This window comes from Struthio camelus, chromosome W (genome assembly GCF_040807025.1).
Source record: "Struthio camelus isolate bStrCam1 chromosome W, bStrCam1.hap1, whole genome shotgun sequence".
Lineage (NCBI taxonomy): Eukaryota > Metazoa > Chordata > Aves > Struthioniformes > Struthionidae > Struthio > Struthio camelus.
Genome location: NC_090981.1, coordinates 69,042,361 through 69,061,179, shown reverse-complemented (window position 1 = coordinate 69,061,179; position 18,819 = coordinate 69,042,361). Strand labels below are relative to the sequence as shown.

General features: G+C 38.6%; 1 protein-coding gene across 1 annotated transcript; it reads left to right on the top strand.

The window, feature by feature from the left end:
* Window positions 1-304: 304 nt before the first annotated feature.
* On the top strand, window positions 305-18,559 carry LOC138064346 (thioredoxin-like protein 1). Its single transcript, XM_068926425.1, has 8 exons — window positions 305-550; window positions 1,741-1,837; window positions 2,902-3,075; window positions 7,376-7,498; window positions 7,868-7,937; window positions 8,573-8,745; window positions 11,498-11,602; window positions 18,384-18,559. Exons 1-8 carry the CDS (start codon window positions 453-455, stop codon window positions 18,411-18,413), a joined length of 870 nt encoding a protein of 289 aa, XP_068782526.1. The 5' UTR covers window positions 305-452; the 3' UTR covers window positions 18,414-18,559.
* The last annotated feature ends 260 nt before the right edge of the window (window positions 18,560-18,819 follow it).

The window sequence follows — 18,819 nt, the reverse complement described above, 5'->3', positions numbered from 1 at the left end:
CTCCTCCTCCTCCTCCTCCGTCCTCCTCAGCCCCAGCCGCCCCGCCTCCGCCACGGCCCTCGGGAGCGAGCTCCTCCCAGCCCACCCGCCATGGCGGCTCCTCCTCCACGCTCAGCTTCCTCCTGCCCTCGACCAAGATGGCCTCCGCCCCCAGCTAAAATGGCCGATAGCCCCTCCCTTCCCCCCGCGCGGCGGCGGCGGCAGCGGCGGGCTCCCTGCCCTCGACCAACATGGCGCTGGCGGCGCCGGGGCTGGGCGTGGAGGGAAGGGGGCGGAGCCTACCGTCAGGGCGGCGGGCGCGCCTGCGCCGTGCGGCGCCTGCGCCTGCGCCGAGCGGTGCATGCCGGGCGGCCGTTCGCGCCGTGACGCTGCACATCGCCAGGGCCGCCCGCCGCCACCGCCGCCCCGCCGCGCCGCCGAGGGGAGCCTGCGCCCGGCCCGGCCCGGCGAGGATGGTGGGCGTCAAGGTGATCGCCAACGACACCGAGTTCCAGCCCGAGCTCAGCGCCGCCGGCTCCCGCCTCGCCGTGGTGAAGTTCACCATGCGCGGGTGAGTGCCGCCTCGGCCCGCCGCCGCCGTGAGGCCCCGCTAGGCCGGGCCGGGCCGGGAGCGTACGCGTATTTGATGCCTGACTGTTAGGCGATGGTTTTGCTTTTTCTTTTGTTTGTAGGGCAACTTCATACCTCACTGTAGAGGTCTTGCCGATTTCTGCAGTTACTAATAATGCCAGTGCCTGTGCTCAGGAAAATGTTTTGGCTACAGCTAAGCTATTAGGTTCTACTTAAAGCAGTGCCTTGGTGTCTTCAGCATGTAGATGTCTACAGGTTTGCCTTGCTATGCTCCCATGGATTCATATCTCAAACAGGAGAGAATAGGAAGGGTGAATTAGACCTTGTTTGTGCTGTTCTACAGCTGCGCATGTTGGCATATTCACACAGAACTCTCTTGATTTAGGTGTAGCATACGTTGGGTGCTGTTGGATGGAATTTCTACTTTTTTTTTTAATGTTTCTTTTTTTTAACTGCTTCTTCCACAACAAGCTAAGTTGTAAGGTTATTCCTGTGTCAACATAGGCACATCTCTGCACCAAAGGTATGTTTGTTAACAATTACATATTTTTCACCCAAGTTGATGCAGTTATGCTGGCAGAAGTCAGGTCTATTATACTGTAGCTTAGTAAGTATTGCAGTAACTGGTAAGCAATTCTAGTAAATGAGTTTTACCATAATAAACCTTCAGTAGGAATCATAGAATTCTAATATGTTAGTATGAAGCATTTCAAGTCATCTATAGAGATTTTACTGTTGATAATATTTTCACAGGTGCTAACTTGGATCATTAGTACTACTTTTCTATTGAGAGAGTATTTTGCTGCTTTCAGGAAGAGCAGGCAACTGTGTGCCCTCAATAGTTACTTGTCTTAGCAGGATTTTGCTTTGCAGGGAAAGGTGCTAGAGCTAAACACGCTAGACAGAAAATGTGTAGTTAGTTTTAATTAATAGGTGCAGGTAATCATGTGATATTGAAACTGTCTAAGAAAGTGGGGATTAACACTTCGTGATGTGTTTCTAAATGTCGTTCTTAATTGTATCACCAGGATTACTCACCATCTGTCAGCCAGGTAGGAAGGTTATTTTGACGTGTACCAAGGAAAAGAACACAGATGTGCACGTTCTGTTTGGGGCAGGTGTTTTTAAGTTAACACCGTCTTTTTGTGAAACTTTGTTTTGTTTTCACAGATGTGGGCCTTGTTTAAGGATAGCTCCAGCTTTCAATGCCCTGAGTAACAAATATCCTCAGGCAACTTTTTTGGAGGTGGATGTACATCAGTGCCAGGTTGGTATTCAGAAACGTATTTTTAGCTAGGAAATTAGACCTGATAAGAGAAAGAGCAGATAATGAAGGAAAATTGTTCAGACAATATATCATAAGAGACTGCGGCTGTTATGAGTTTCGTGAATCGTGAACAGTTATATTGTAGAAGTCTACAAAATTAGGGTACACGCAAATATGTGAAAACCTACACTTATTTTAAAAAGTATTCTTGGAGTTACCGTTTTGATATCTTTCGTTTAAATAATGTACGGACAGTTTAATGGTTGCTGCTGCACGTACTATTTAGACAGTACAGCTAAGTGTGGAAGGTAGCACGAGTGTGAATTAAAAAGAGTAAGTTAAGTTTTTCTAAACAAATTCTAGCGTAATTATTGATCAAAATGAGAAACAATAAACTGATCTGATTAATAGGACTAGGTGTCTCTGAAATATTACTCAAAACTATTGTAACATACAGCAATGGTGCAAAGTGTCTTGAATTACTACAGATATTACTGATGATAATGGAGACAGATGAATATGAAATGGTAACATCATTTGTAAATGACACTGAATTATGCAAAGTTGTGGAAAAGCTACTATGGATGCATAACAAATATAAATAGAGGTAGAAATCAAACAGAAGTCACTGACGCTCACAGGCTGCAACTTCCTGGGAGTGATGTGGCTTGGGAGGGGGGAGGAGGAATACAGCTGTAAAGAAAAGCTTGTAAAATAGATGTGTTAAACGAAGCAGACCTCCACTTTCAAACAGACATTGCTTTTTGAGAACAAGGAAGTACAGTGACTTTTATGATGTACTAACAAATCTTTTTACAAGTTTATTCAAAGAATAGTCAAATACATAAAGAATTAGGAGAAACTGAAGAATTAATGTATTTTAAATTGGCAGTTGAGTTACAGCTGTTTATAAAATAGCAAATATTGTTTGTGACATTTGAGGTGACAAAGCTTGATTAACATGTAACATGTACATCCTTATCTAAGTGAAGCAAGTTAATGTTTCTGTCTAATATTAGTAATAGTCTGTTAGGTAACACTTGTAACTAATTTGTGCGTTCTAGGGAACAGCTGCTACCAATAATATATCAGCCACACCAACATTTCTGTTTTTTCGAAACAAAGTGCGAATCGACCAGTATCAAGGAGCAGATGCTGTAGGTTTAGAAGAAAAAATTAAACAGCACCTGGAGAATGACCCTGGAAACAATGAAGATACAGATATCCCAAAAGGATATGTATGCATCTCTTCTCTTAAAATTTTTTTGATGTTTACATAAATTTAACACATGAAAAATCTGTTGCTTTTTAAACATACCCTACCCTAGCCAAACAAATAATGCTGCTTTAGGCAACAATGCAAATTCCACCAGACTTTGGGAAGATCACCTCTCTGGGTTTCCTTTTTCAGACAAAATTAAAAATTCAAATATGTACATGTGTAACATGTACGTATTAGTAAGCATTGTTGTAGCATTATAAAATGTATTAAGAGAAAAATAATGGTTAAAATAGTGAGTTTCATGTTTCATGAGGAAATTTCTGCTATGGTTGCTTATTCTGCTTCTTATCTGTGTCCATATCAGGCATCTCTGTCTACTCAAAACACTTTTTTTAAATGCAAAAATTTCCATGGGAAAATGACAGTCATACATAGCTGTCAAAAACCTTGGACAGTTTTGCTCTGGTTGTTCCCTAAGAAATCTCTGTTATTTATGTGGTGGTAGGTTGATGTGATTTTTTTTTTTCCCCCTCTTCTCTTGCTGTTCTTCCTTCCTACCCTTCCTTTAATCCTCTCCATCTCATCTCTTTTATCTCTTAAAACAACCCCCCCCCCCCAAACAACAACAAACCCCCAAACTTTGTTCTCTCTTCTTGATGCTTTTCAATGCTAAGGAAGTAATGGATGTAGCATATTGCAGCAGTGATAAAAATAGGATATGGATTTGTTTAAGTGGAAAAAAAAACAACTGCCTTTTTGCCAAAGGAATTAACCTTCGTAATAGTCTGGATCCATCTTGTCCTACAGCAGCTTGCCCTGAAATGGCATGCCTTTGGGGCAGTATTGTTAGATAAATGTTATCTTATTGTGCCTAATTTCTAATCTTTTCAAAAGTGAATGATATTGCAAAAAGTTTTTTCAGATTCTTCCTCCTCTTAAAGAATTTAAGAGGATCTAGAATGTATAATGTAATACAAATCCATGAAAAAGATGATGTGCGTGGTCTGAGTGGCATACAAGAATTATCTTTTGCTGAATATGAACTTGCTTTCAAGTTAATGCTGAATGCATTTCATTTTTGTTTCTGCTGGGATACTGCGTGTAACTGTAGCGACTCGCTGATCAGGCGTTCAGAGAGTCGAAATTGTTTTGCCTATTGTAGAAAACAGTTGCTTAGCATTATGATAGGTTCTGATCTCTGTTTGCTTGATCACCATAAATGTTCAATGATGTCAAGACAAATTCCTGCAGGATAGTGCTTGGAGAGATATTTAGCTAGCCACTGGGAAAATGAAACGTTTCATCAACGACAACTTGTCAGGAACTTCTTTTTCTGTTTTGACAAGCTAAGGGTGTCTTTTCTTTTGAGATGTTAGTTGCTGATCCCTGTCAGGAAACCTAATAAAGTTTTAGTGGTTGGTAAATGTGCAAGATGATGATTCCTTTCTCCTTGTGTATTATTGCTTGCATTAATAAGAGTTTCTGAGATTTTTTTTTTTTCTTAATGTGAAAGCGTTAAATAACCAGTAGATATGAGTAACTGAAATGCACTTAAGTTTATGTGGAAGAAAAATAAGTTTAAAAAATGTTGACATTAAAAATGTGTAGTATTAACACATTGATATTTTATCTATATTTTTAACTCTTGTTAAAACTCTTGTTGTTTAACTTTTGAATTTTAAATTGGTCTTACATTCTGGCTTTCTCATTGGCACTTAGCTGAAATTGCTGAATTGTTAGTGAATGAACTACAAACGGAAAAGTGAGCACTCCTAAATGTATGTTAGCAAACTGGAAGGTTTTAAATCTTGCATCAAAGTCTCATTTAACCAACTTTAAGGCTTTCTCAAATTTTCTTCTGAGCATTTAAAAGAACCTTAAAGAAGCAGTATTTGTGAACAGATTTTCATGATGGCGTGATATGCCCGTGTTTTCTAGACAAATCAAAACTTTAAAGGGACACTTGGAAGTTTTGGTCAAAACTTCCATCACAGAGCAATCTGATTAGAAATATTTGGTGCGCCCAGGAAACTATTTGCGCTGCGTTCTGCATGTTTTCATGTTACCTCAAGGCAACTGTGCATTGCAAATCATAAGTATGTCTGACAGCTGTAGTAACAAACACATGTAAATGAGAACTGTAATGTGACAAAACACTTTCCTGGAGCTGTCATCTTAGGTGGCGTTCTCCAGGAAATCCTTGGTGTAATATTACTCCTTAAAATTAGAATGTCTATTGTTCTGACAGATATATAAACACAGTTAGCTATGTGGTGTATTACATTTCATCTAAATCGTGTGTCACAGTTCACTGATGAACTAGTTGCTGTACAGTAGTGAGAACGTTAGTTTGCATTAGCAAAAATCTAGTGTGTTTGACTTAGCTGTGATGAGTTTCTGTAGAACCCAAAATCACGTTATTAAATGCAAAACTAGGTTTCTCTGGAGGTTAAGTATTCTGAATTCATAGCTAGTCATATCCTATCTGACAAATGCAAGCAGGATACAAATGCAGCTGAATGTTTCTCGTTTAAATAAACTGCAAGAGCACAGACCACTTGAATTTCTAGCAGTTCCACTGCTTGTTAACTATTTCACGGTATGCATTGCGCTTCATTTTGTGTGTGAACACTCACATAATTAAGGTGAAATCCAGTGTGGGAATGCCAAAAGGCAGAGGTTTTGCTTGTTACTTTTGCAGCCCAAAACACACTGCAAATCTTTTAAGTAAATGACAAATAGGTGAGGTTGGTGTGTATCTGCTTCTTTTAAGTTAGATTAGCATTGAGACGAATATAACGTCTCTTATTACAAATCAGTTTTGCAGTAGATGGCGTCTTACCCGTATGAATCGAGTCCTGCGTAAATTCAGGGCTATACAGAATTCCTGCTAGGCTCGTTTGAGTCAGTGGTGGGCTGAAATGCAGCTTTATTTTATGTTTGATCCAATCCTGACTGCCACTGGCTTCAAGAAAGTATCCTCCTCTTGCTCAGCTGCATGTTTCTTCTCCCGTCTTACCTTGAATCTTCTGAGCAGGCAAGATGAAAGCTAAGCCTCTCTTGGAATGCTAGGGGAGCACTAAGTGTTACTTTTTGTCCAGAGCAACAGAGTTGCTAGAGCAGTGGGATACAGGAAATGAGCTGTAGGATGGAGAAACTACGGTTCCCTCAGCAGCCTGTGTTTGGATTTAGTTATAGTGTCATGAAACCGCAGCCTGAGTTGTAGTACACGGTATTTTTCAAGCTCTTGTGTGGGGTTTTCTTTTAAAGGAGATGTATTATCCTTTGGGATCTAATATATCATGTCTATAAGAAGGCCTTTTTAGGTTTTCATACTTAAGGAAGTTCCTTTAGTTCTTACATTCAGACTGTTCCAAGACTCTACATCCTGATGTTGAGATAGTTTGTCTTCTGGCTTTAGGTCCTAAGATATGAAATACTCGATTTTAGCCCAGCTTATTATGCTTAAATCAGACTTGGTTTACTTCAGTTACTAGGCCAAAAATTCTAGCAATCTGGGGACTGATTTGGACTGTTCTACCTCTGCGGTAACATCACCTTTTAAAAGGTTGAAGCTTTACAGTGTGGACAGGGGCCGCTTTAACCTGCCAGTATGTGTCTATCAGAGGTTTTAGTTGGGCACTTTCTGAAAGAGCTCTGCAGTAAAGTCAGGTTGTTTACGGTGAATCAAATAGCTTCTATTTTCTGCTCTTCTGAGCTTTACCCAAATATATGGATAAAGGGTTGGGAAACTTAATTTCATAACATTAATTAGCGTACAGGGCCTTGTGGGGATGGAGCGGGGAGTGAAATGAGACTAGCTTTGCATATAGAGCCCAGTAACAGCTATAGTGAGAGTGTTTTAATTTACTCTGCAATAGATAGTATATTTTTGGGGAGGCCTATTTCTGGGTTTTCTGTTAAATTGATCATAGCTGCAAGTCTTGGTGTCAGTTTGTGATGTTGTGGTGTGAGGACTTAATGATGCTGTAGTCTTTGTTTACCAAAAGCGTATCTGAAAATTCTCCCTTTGCCCAATTTCTTCTGGATATAGTAAACTTGTGTTCCAGGGATGTGGGACTTTGAATATAGGGGAAAAACTTCAGTGAGTTACGAAAAGGATAAATTCAAGTACAGCCGTATCTGTAGCTTTTGTTTGAAAGCTCTTCTGATATGAACCTTGAGGTTTTATGTGTTTTGCTTTTGTTTCTAATGTTTTGAATGAAGAATTCCATTAATTCAGACGTTTTCTAATCCCAAGACAGTTGATGGCACAGGTCTTACGCACCCAGCAATGCTCTTGTTTTTACTTTCAGATGGATTTAATGCCATTTATCAATAAAGCTGGCTGTGAATGTCTTAACGAAAGTGATGAGCATGGCTTTGATAATTGTTTACGTAAAGACGCTACCTACCTGGAATCAGACTGTGATGAGCAGGTACAGTAGATGCTTATGTTTCTAAGTCAGATATTTTCAGTGATGGTCTGGTCTACAGACATTTTTTCTGAAGAATTTGTCTTTATATCCTTATGATAATGTAAGTAATGGATGGTAGTAGGATAGAAGCAAGATTTATATGCAGAGGTTGCTATAACATTTCCAGTTTTCCATCCCTTTATATATAAATAATTTCCAAGCAGCATAGCATGTGCTGATGCTTTAAAGCGACAGACTCGTGTGTGTGGAATATAGTGAATGTAAATAACTGGTTCTGTTTCAAAGCTCAGACTTATTTCTGATTAACTATTGTGCTATTTCATTATGAATGAATAGGATAGTATTTAACACCACCTTTTTCCTCCACAGCTACTTATTACTGTAGCTTTTAGTCAACCTGTCAAGCTTTATTCTATGAAACTTCAGGGGCCAGATAACGGTGAGTAAAGTGTGTCTGTTCAATCATATTCCAAATCAGAGCTTTGTCTGCATCTAACTGAAATTCCTAAAAGTGAAACTGTTGTTCCTGGAACCTTTTGCCCTCAGCAAATCCTGCAATAGCTTCAGTAAAATTGGTGTAAATGAATTGGATAATAACGGTCTTGCATTGATGTTATGCTGACTTGGTACTTCAGTATTTGCTGTGACGCAAATATAAATATTTACTATATTTTGACTTCCTGCAAGGAGAAACCTATGATTGATTGAAGAGTTAAATGTGAGACCTACTAAAAAGTCTAGCATAACTAGCATAATGCAAAGCTATATAAAATGTTCAGGTGTTATATGACAAAGTAAAGTTGTTAGTTTCAAAAATTTTTTTAATTGCATTTCTTCTGTGAAACTCTGTCGCGTAAGCATAGGCGGGTGGTGCACCTGCAGATATTCTACAATATCCAGGGTGTCACTTTAGGATTGGCAGATGAAAGTATTGGAACTATAGAAGACTTCTAGAGTGGTAGCTAGAGACTATGGGATCTGCAAGGGCTTCTCAAACAGCATTTAAAAAAACTTGCTTAAGCAACTGAATCCCACATGTTGCATTTTTAAAGTCACTAATTTATTTTAACGCAGGGCAAGGTCCAAAGTACATAAAAATTTTTATTAACCTTCCTCGATCTATGGATTTTGAGGAAGCAGAACGAAGCGAACCAACTCAAGCCCTGGAGCTAACACCAGAGGATATTAAAGAAGATGGTATTGTCCAGCTTCGCTATGTAAAATTTCAGAATGTTAACAGTGTAACTGTAAGTAAAACTTCCGTTCTGAGATCTGTGTCGGCTGAGGACTTCACAGCTTTTTAAAACGCCGTGCATGTTTGTTTGATTGCAAACATTCTTAGTTGCTCTCAACTGGTTGCATGCTGCATGTTCATACTAAACATAGATTTGTTTGAATTTCAGGTGAGACAAGGTCATGCACGTGCAATGTATGTTTTGGCCTATGTGACATAAGGTTTACTTTCATCTCTTCATGAGCTAGTATGCTGTTTAGCACAATGTTTTTACTAACACACCTTCTTGAGAGGCATCTTATCTTTGTTTGAAGAGTTCAGGAGTCAAGAAATCCTGTTTTTTTTTCAGTAGTCTGATTACTGAAATGAGACAGCTATTCCCCTCCTGAGTATCAAATGAGGTATTTACTCTGACTTTAAACTCAGTACCTGGTCCCTCTGAGGGATTTTCGATGCTATAATCAAATCTCTTTTGTCTTTTAATGAGTTTTCAAATTATTTAGCTGTGAGATACTTTCTGCACATTTCGCATAGTTTTTGTGCCTCTTAAAAGCAGGTTCAGTTTCTCATCTTCCATTTTAAAAATATGGGTTCTAGTACAATATGTGCTAGGACTAAAAAGGTGCTGGACTTGATTCATGCTGGCGTTGTCCTGGTACTGCATGAGCCCTGTTTCCTCTAGTATTGTGTTGTCCTGCATGACCCCTGACTTCTGTTCTAAGAAAATGCTCTACATGATGTGAACTGGACTGCATTTTAGATCAGTTGCCCACTTTCACGTTTAGCATGTTTTACTGATAATTATTTTAAATGTAATGGTCGGTGAATCTAAGTAACTCCTTTCCAAGTCTGTTGTGTCCATGAAGCTACCTTTACAATCTAGATGACAACTTTAACCTCCCCCAAATTAAGTGGGGATCTGTCAACAGGCTTATGTTCCACAAAGCTGTGCTGACAAGTACAAGTTATGTATTTGTTCTTCAAGAAAATCCTGTGTCAGCTTTATACAGGCTGATGTACAAGTGCCAGACAAATGATAACGTGATTAACGAGATGTTCCACTTTTTTGCGCTCTTTGGATGTGGACACCACAGTAGCACTCTCCTAGTTTCCTGGCTAAACCTGAACGCTGTATTTAAGACTTCCTAAAAATGAGAAGGCTGGACATCTCATCAGCCGTCCGGCTTTCCAGTGCAGGTTAAGAAATTCTACTCACTTAGTGTCCTACTGATAAAAATCTTCTGTTTAGTTCCTAATAAGCTGGAGGAGATACAACTGTCACATGCGTAAATTGTTTTGCTTTTCTTCCAAGTATAATCAGAAATATTTATTGAACACTTCCATGTCGGTAGTGGCAGCTTCATACCTTATATATATACATAGCTGCTAAGTTTCTTTGGCTCCTAACCTAGTTAGCTTATCTGTTTTTAGTTATTAATTCTATACATCATATTTCTAATTCATATGGTCTAAGTATGTTTTTTCTCTCTTTTTGTGTTTCTCTTCACTACTACTTCTTCAGTGGTGTTTGCCACTGAATCAGCAAAGATGTTTAGTCTTTGTCTCCTTATTTACTTTTAATATTGCTTCTGAGACAGAATTTCACTAAACAAATGGCAGGTCACATTCTCTGTTCAACAGGTTGGTTACTGACATGCTCTTCTCTTTTTTTTTCCTGTTCAAAAAGTACTTTTTCTGTGATGCTTTTCAGTACTTCAACCCTGACTTGCCATGCATCCCCTTTTTATAGGAAAATACATGGTCTTCCAACTGTAGTGAAAAGTTACTTGAAGAGGAGTGAATGTCTGTACTGGTTTAGATCAGCCATCCGTCTAGCTTATCATATGTATTCAAGCATCCCATGTTGCCACAAAAAATATGTAAATACAGGGCAAGCATTTAGTGATATGTGCCCTCAACATTTGGTGGTCTGCAGCACAGACAATTTCTGAGACAGGAATGACATCTTAGCAGTTATTGCTATTCTTGTGGAATGGGCTTGCGATGCATGCCTTCCCTTGCCCATCTGTTGTCCTCCCTCTCCTTTCTCTTTTCTTTGCTGCTGACCCAACTACCTGCTGCCTTCCTCATTCCTCCTTTCCCCATGCTCACAATAAAGTGTGGAGAGATCCACAAACATCTCATTGCTCTTCTGAGTCCAGGTTCCTTACTACTAATACTTCATGCAAAAAAATGTCATTTGTCTGCTTGCTAAAGTGTAGTGGTTCCGGCGTTAACTAAGGACTGACCTAATCTATTTTTAATTCCTTAATTTGCACTTCAAAAGAAGGTTGGTATTTCTTGAAACCTTGAAATAACATCATAGATTGAATATTCATGGTGAAAAACACGTAATTATAAAGGCATTGCAATGAAGTTTGTTTATGAGTAGTCCTGTGGGTTTCAGCAAACATAGTTAAATCAATATTTAACTTCATTTGAAATCAGAATAAAGTGAATAGTGAATTTTGACTTCTTAAATCCAAAGTTTTTCATTTGCTGTGTGAGGTCTCAGATTAGAAGTGGAAACTGGGGAAAACCCAAGAAATATATTTTTTTTCCCTTAACAAATTTCTTCAAAAGTAGTAGTATCCTATATAATTATTTAAAGTAAGTGGACAACAGTGTCTCTGAAGGATAACAAGGTATTTCTAAATGAAAGCCTTGTTTGGTTAGTTCAAAAATTTGGGGAGCCTAATAGATTTTATGCATTAATTGAGAAATGGACTTTTTACTTAACTCTTGCATTTTGGATTTTTTTCTAGTTATTTGTCCAGTCCAATCATGGTGATGAAGAGACAACAAGAATTACGTACTTCACATTTATTGGAACTCCAGTCCAAGCAACAAATATGAATGACTTCAAGAGAGTGAGTTCGTGGTTTTTTTTTTTTTTTTATTTCAATCTTTTAAACCTTTTAAACCTATTTGAAAATGGGCTGCCTGAACAAATGCGATTGGCTGTTACTCTAATTTCACAATTTAAGGTAAGGTAGGTTTGGCATCCAAAACAATACATCTTCCTTTATTTTAAAGATCTTTTGACTTGCTTGCAGGTTCTTTATTCATCAACTTGGTAAAAATAACTGGTAAGAATGGCTGTAACAAGTATTTGTAACCTGAAGGTCCCTCAATTTTGTACGCTGTAGATAATGTTTTTTTTACAGCTTTGAGATTTATGCCTTGATTTTTGAAGCTTGTGTTCTGGTGTTCAGGAAGTAGAGAAGCAAGCACGCAGACAAAATAGACTTCTTTTAATTTTTGCTGTGGTGAAGGATTTTTGTCCATGGGGCAACTTTAAGTAACTGGGAAGATCTGAAAAATACTTGGTCACAAGGTATTTTTAAAACACATCTCTCCTTGTTTAAAAGGAAATGAAGAAGAGGCAAACAACTTGTTATAGTATGACTTAGACCCACTAGCTCCTAACAGCAAGGTGCTCTCAATTCCTTTTGATTTTTGAGAATGTGAAATGGGTTTGGAAGTATTGAAACTTTTAAAGCTACTTACAGCTTCTGGGAAATTTAATGCAAATATTTTAAAATGTACTGCTTTAAAACTTACTAAATTACTAGTCCTTTTACAGAGGCAGATACGACTGTAACACTATCTCTGCTAAGCTACTATGTAGGCAACAATAACACTGAAAGCACCACAGAACAACTTATGCAAACTGCCTAAAACTTCAAGAGGTTAAAAACACTAACATTTGCCAACATTTCATGTACTTGAAATTTTTTTTTAACGTCCAAACTTGATGTTAAAAATTTCTACGTGTACAACTTCAGGATCTTTGCAGATCATAATTAAGTTAATAGAAGTTAAACAGATTTTGTTGCGTTTCCCTGAAACCTGAAGAGAAGTCACTAAAAAAGTTGCTCTAGTGTACTAAAATCAATTGGATATCAGTTTTAGACCTTTTTAATGCGGCACCCATTCACTCAAAACTAGAAACGTGTTAATTCATTTACAGTATACTTACTTGTTTTGATTTTTGTTTTGTACTGCTATTTTGTAACTACTTTTGTTAGTAGGGCGTCTCCCTCTGACTTACGCGGTTACTATTTTAACATCTCATCATTAACGTGCAGTACATCCTGGTATTGTTGCAGGGCGAGGGGAAACAAGTGCATTCTTTAAACCCAACCTTGTATTTATCAGTAAAAACATATCTGAACAGTCTTGACTAGGGAGTACTTTGTCAAGGAATTTAAAGTCTTCTGGAATGTTGCGCGGGGTTGAAACCTTGAGCCTCCATGACGTGTGTTCTCCTATGATGGTTTAAGTTGCGTGGACACAGACATACGCGGTGGATGTGGTTCTGCTCAGTACTGTCAGTGCTGCCTTAGCCTAAAGCTCACTGCTGTGTAACAGCCTGAAGTCCAGTCAGTGTGTTTTTGGCCAGTAGGGTTTTTTAATTCACACATGTGGTTCTGATTCTATGTCTTTATAGAGTGGTACGAGAACTTAAATAGTGTGGGTCTCCAGGCCTCAGCATCTCTGCCTACTCTAGTTTGAGGGAACGTCTAAATCTTTTGGTTCTAGATGCAGTGTGGATGCTTGGAAGCTGGCTATATAGCCTGGTAAGTGCCAGTTACAGTTTCAGCTTCCTTAAAGTTCACAGGTGAATCTCTTAGCACCATCAGGGAATATGCCCATCTATCTTGTGACATGCATTTAATTAGGGGGGAGGGGAACAAACCTGTGAAAGCTAAATATACCAAACAGTAACACAGTGCTAACATTGCAACCTTAACATCAGGATGGTAAGGAGCTTGTCAGAACTGGTTTAAATAGGAGTGTTGCCTACCTTACTGGGTTAAGAAGTAGCTAACTGTGTCTCTGTTCAGATACTTGTAGACACTATATGTAATATTCCTATTTTGCTTCCTGAACATGTAGTTTTAATATTAGGCTGTTAAAATATTTTATCATAACAAATGGGATGTGTAGTCTGGCAGAGTTACAGTGCTCTTAGGAATTTTAACTTTTGTTTCCCGTCTTCCAATGATCCTGTCAGCTACGAAACCTTAATATAGCGTTGGGCATTAATTATTTTTAGGTCTGTAGATTAACTGGGAAGCCTTATTTTTCTTTTCATCTCCTTGAGTAGTTACCCACACTACTCCTCACCACTTTCATCTATCTCACTGCCTCATCTCAGTCTGTCTCTCTACTGCTCCATATTTCTCTTCTCATTATGGTAGAAATTGTACTACAACATGATTAACAACATAGGGGAATTTTTTTTCTCCTTGAATTTGAGTTTTTGAAAAGTGTTTGTGTAAGAATCAGTTAATTATCTTATTTGAAGGGCCTGAATTAAGAAGTGAACGTGAACATGATTTCACTTATGTTCTCACGATGCATCTCATCACTACTCAGTTGACTGTACGTGTGCAGTTTTAAAGTAAAAAGCCAATGGTTTAAACTACTTCTACTGAGGATCAGGCTAATGTATTTTGCTTCCCAGCTGAGGTGGGATCTGAATGCATCCCTTCTTATGGCAGCTCCCAGCTCAGCAGTTGATTATCAAGATGCATAACTGAAGCACTCTTGTCCTCCAGACAGTCAAGGAAAATCGTATTTGCTTGTGTGGTGCTCTCTTAGCACCAACTGGCTGTAAGAAAAAACACCTCCTCTTGATCAGGAAGTCAGTTCATGCATTTTAATATAAATGAGGTATTATTTCCAGTATTGAGACTATCGAATGTGAAGCTGAATTTCATCTACTGTGAGTAATAGCAGAAGTGCTAAGCAGGTCTAGTTAAGGTCCTTCAGTAGTAGTTTTTGCCTCAAGTTAATTTTGACATGTATGTAGTTGCTATCGCTGGATTCAGTGAATAAGGTTGCAAAAAGCTACTTTTAAACTTTTTTTATACACTGTGTGTAGTCTACTCCTTTCACAGCTTGGGTTTTAACATCTGGGGAGGAGGAAAGTTTTGGGAATTTCCGTAACATTCCAGGAGCAGAGAAGGGGGAAACAACAAAAATAGTATCTTACATGGAAATGGCTGCTGTGCGGTGAGTTAAGCGTACAGAGTAGTGGGGAGAGATCTAAGATCTTTGTCCTATTTAAATGAAGGAGTCCTAAACAGCAGAAGACTCTTTTGAATTTTACATTGCCATGCATATTTAATATCTTCTGAAATGCTTTTGGAAAAACTTGTTTTGAAGGCATATGGTTTTCATTTTTAAAAAAAAAAAGAGAGGGGAGGGGTTATCCTTAACACTAGAAACATTTCTCCTGTTTCTTGGCCACCTAGAGCCTGATTTAAGACACAAGTTATAACGCAAATTACTTTACTACCGTAAAGTAGTAGACTGCCTTTGAGATTGTCTTTTGCTCAAAGACAATTCTTAATCAAATTACTAAGTTGGGCAGGCCACTGAAAGTATTGAGTAAAGGCACAAGGTGTGTGTGTGTGATTCCTCCCTCCCCCACCCCCCATAGACTGATAATTCAGTCTTAGGTAGATTCCTGTGAATCTTGTGGTTAATTTCTAGACATACTTTTATTTGTTTTAGAAGAGCATGGCAACTCTTAATTGATGTTCAGTAAGATTTTTATGTCTGGTATTAACAAATACAATGGATGTTGCTGCTCAGTTCTGAGGTGGGGGCACAGATGAATGTGGACAGGTTGTGGGGTGTCTTTGTCCCCTCTTGAATGATGGCTTTCTTTTACTCAAAACTGCCTATTTGCACTCTGTGCTGCTTCTCTTTTTCTTGTAACGTTTTGTTTGTTTGTTTTTCAGCTTAACTTCCCATCCCTAAAGAACTAAAAATGCAGAAGAAATTAAAAAAGTAATAATAAGATTGATCTGGTCTGGTGCTACTCCCTCTCTTGCTCCCTGTGCTCATCTAGCATGTCTTTCACCCTTTCCACAATCTCAGCACTGATGCGAGAGCCTTCTTCTCTGCACCTTCTGCCATCCGGAACAGCCTTCTCTACCTTCTGACTCATCAATTCATCTTTTTCCAAATCTCACTTTAAACACTTACCTCTTCCTTTCAGTCTTACCAAATTTTTCTGTCTTCTCATACTCCTAACTAGACACTTTAAAGGCATACCGTAAAACACTTTTACACGCTGTTTTCTGTAACTCATTCTTCAGTCTGTATTGAATTTTGTTAAGCTGTTTGAAATGGTTTGTGGAATGCTTTACCAAGGATTGGGTTTTTTTGTTTGTTTGTTTTTAATATCTTATTAGGGCTTAGCCACCCGTCTTTGGTGTAGGATCCTTCAATAAGTACCACGCAAGCCATAATGTTAGGGCAGCAAAGCACTCTCAATTGTCCCACGAGTAGTAGCGCTGGGCACCTCCTTGCTGCAGACACAGTGAGGAGGTGGTGAACCTTTGTGCAGGACCTGCTGAGGGTTCTCCAGCAGCATCTAATTTTAGTTGTTTGGCCCCTTTAAATAAAAAGAAACTAAACTTTAAGGAGCAATCTGCTCTAGAATGCTCAGTGGTAAAATGATGTTTCCAGTCCTACCGTTTATGAGGAACCAATGGGTGGCTTGTGTTTTTTTTGTTTTTTCTGTTTTGTTGTTTTGTTTTTGTTGTCACTGTCAGGCTTGTGGACTGATGCTTGGGGAAGTGCATTTAAGAAAAGCATCAAAACTTTCTTGTACTTTGTCAGAATTGCAAGCTGTTATCAGTGTCTTAGGGCATACTAAATGCTGGTTCCTCCTGTAAACAGAAGGAAGATGAATTTATTTCTGAGCAAAGAATAGAGATAACTTTTTCAGTTTAAGTTTATGTAGGCATTTTCTGTTTGGGAAGGTGGAGTGGGGTGATCAGAAAATGAGCTGCTTTGACCTCTGGTGACAAAATATCCATATCAGCATGATTAATTTTTACAGATAATACACATGGGCGAGTTGTCAATTTCCACCACAGACTGGTATAGCAATACTTTTCATTGATGTTGAACACTTGCTAACATCTAATCTTTAATGTGTTAATTGTTTTTGCTTAATCTGAACACAGTTTGCTTTTGAAACACCTGAAGAATAAATATTGCTCCATGTCAAGTTTAACTGTATTTTTAACTTGATTAATTGAATCTTAATGCAAGTGATTGGACTTCTGATTTTTTTTTTTCCTTCCTCATGTTGTCAAATTGGAATTTTCCTGACCCTAAGCATTAGGTTAAATTTATGCCTTGGTGAAAATGCTCCTGGTTAAGGGCTCTGTACAGGTGAAAACTGTCTTTAAAAGTGCTTTTCGTCAATAGATCTCAATTACTTTGCAAAGGTGAGAACTGAGATCACCAACAGCAGCTGAACAATGGAAAACTTTCCTTCTTGAATTTTGATAAGAATCAGAGAAAGGGGAAGGATCAGTAAGAGTACTTCCAGTGGGTCCATGAGGCTTGCGTAGTTAGGGTTGTTTTTTGGGTGTCTCCCCCACCGTGCCCTAGTCTTTCAGTATTGACTGTATGAATCTTGTGTGGTATACTGTCACTTACCTGCAGAGGAAATTAATCCTTAACACATTTTGCCATATGAATCAATTTGTTAGAATACAAGGAACGTCTTACTCCTCAGATTTCAGCATTATTATGAGTAGCAATGGGAAATTCTATGTTCCGTTAGTGTACGTCCTCAAATGTCTGTTCCGGCTAATTCTGACAGCACCTTGTCAGATAGGTAAGTGCTACTCTCTATTTAGATGGAAATGAATTGGGAATCAGTGCCTTGCCCAAGGTCTCCCTTGCAATTCTCAAGCTTAAATTTAAAAACTTTCTTTATAGTTTGATTTGACCTAAATGGGTCTTTTCTATGGTCTCCAAGAGCACAGAATTAAGCCTAAACCTTTTCTGAAGTGTGACTAAAATGGCATTACTTTCTGCCCCATGTCTTGTGTTCAGTTATCTTAATGAAGGGGACAGGATACCCTTCCTGTATGAACTATATTAATTTTAAATTGTAAACCTGCATGGCCACAGGTAGAGTGATAGAGTTGTATTTGCTGTTGGCGGGCAAGCCTGCTCACCAAAGTTTGATGGCAGTGGTGGTCCTTTCTGGAAAGCAAAGTACCAAACTGACTCTGATTCCAGGTGGAATTCACAGAATTGGGGGCTGGAAGGAGCCTTGGTAAGGAATATTGCTTTGACAAGGAAGTTACTGAAAAGCAAGTGACTCCTAGATTTCTTTTTAGGCTTAAACTGCATTATAAGGTAAATGTTCTCAGTGAGGTAGGTAGCAAGGGCACGAGGCCAAGGGAAATGAACAGACTTAAATTTGAGCACCCAGTGGTCCTCCTCCCCTTCTAGTATTTTATGTAGCACATTAAGGTTGGATGTGTGGTATGTAACTTACGTATATTCTTAATAGTGTGGGCTGTTCTGTTGCTGTTACTGTCTCCTAACTCCTCTCAAAATGAGATTGATGCTTTGCTAGCTGGATTAATGCTGAAGGTGGGAGTTCCTTGTGTCTCCCACATCCCTCTTAATTCTTTAGAGGGGTTTACAGCTCCTTCTTCTGCAGGTGCTACAATGCATGCTTAAATGCATTAATTTAGTTGCGAATCCAGTAGCTCTTATTTGTATCAAGGCTTACTTTAAAAAAAAAAAAAAATTTGGCAAGACGTTTTCAGTTAAACATTCATAATTATTTTCTGATTTGTGTTTTTCTTTTATCAGGTAGTTGGCAAAAAAGGAGAGAGCCACTAGGATGCTAAAGACACTGGAAGGCCTTATAGCAATCAGATGAGATCTTCACTTTTATCTACGACTCCTGGATAATTGCTTGACCATAGCCAGAGACTGTCAATCTGTTTCGATTAATAACATTACCAATAAATCATTGCTTTTGTTGAGATGGAGTTTCTCTAGTGTGTTTCTGTTGTAATCCTGGTACATGTATTTGTAAATAAAATTCATTACTTTTGCCAAGTTTAATTTTGTTATTCTAGCAACTGTGGCTCTTTCATTGTTCCATTTAAACTTCAAAACTAGACTGGCTTATCTTAAGAAACAGAAGTCATAATGTAGCTTGCATTTGTTTAAGGAGTTTAAAATATCAAATATAAATTAAAAAGATGGCTTGTTCACGGGCCTTTTAAAAATAAAATTCAGA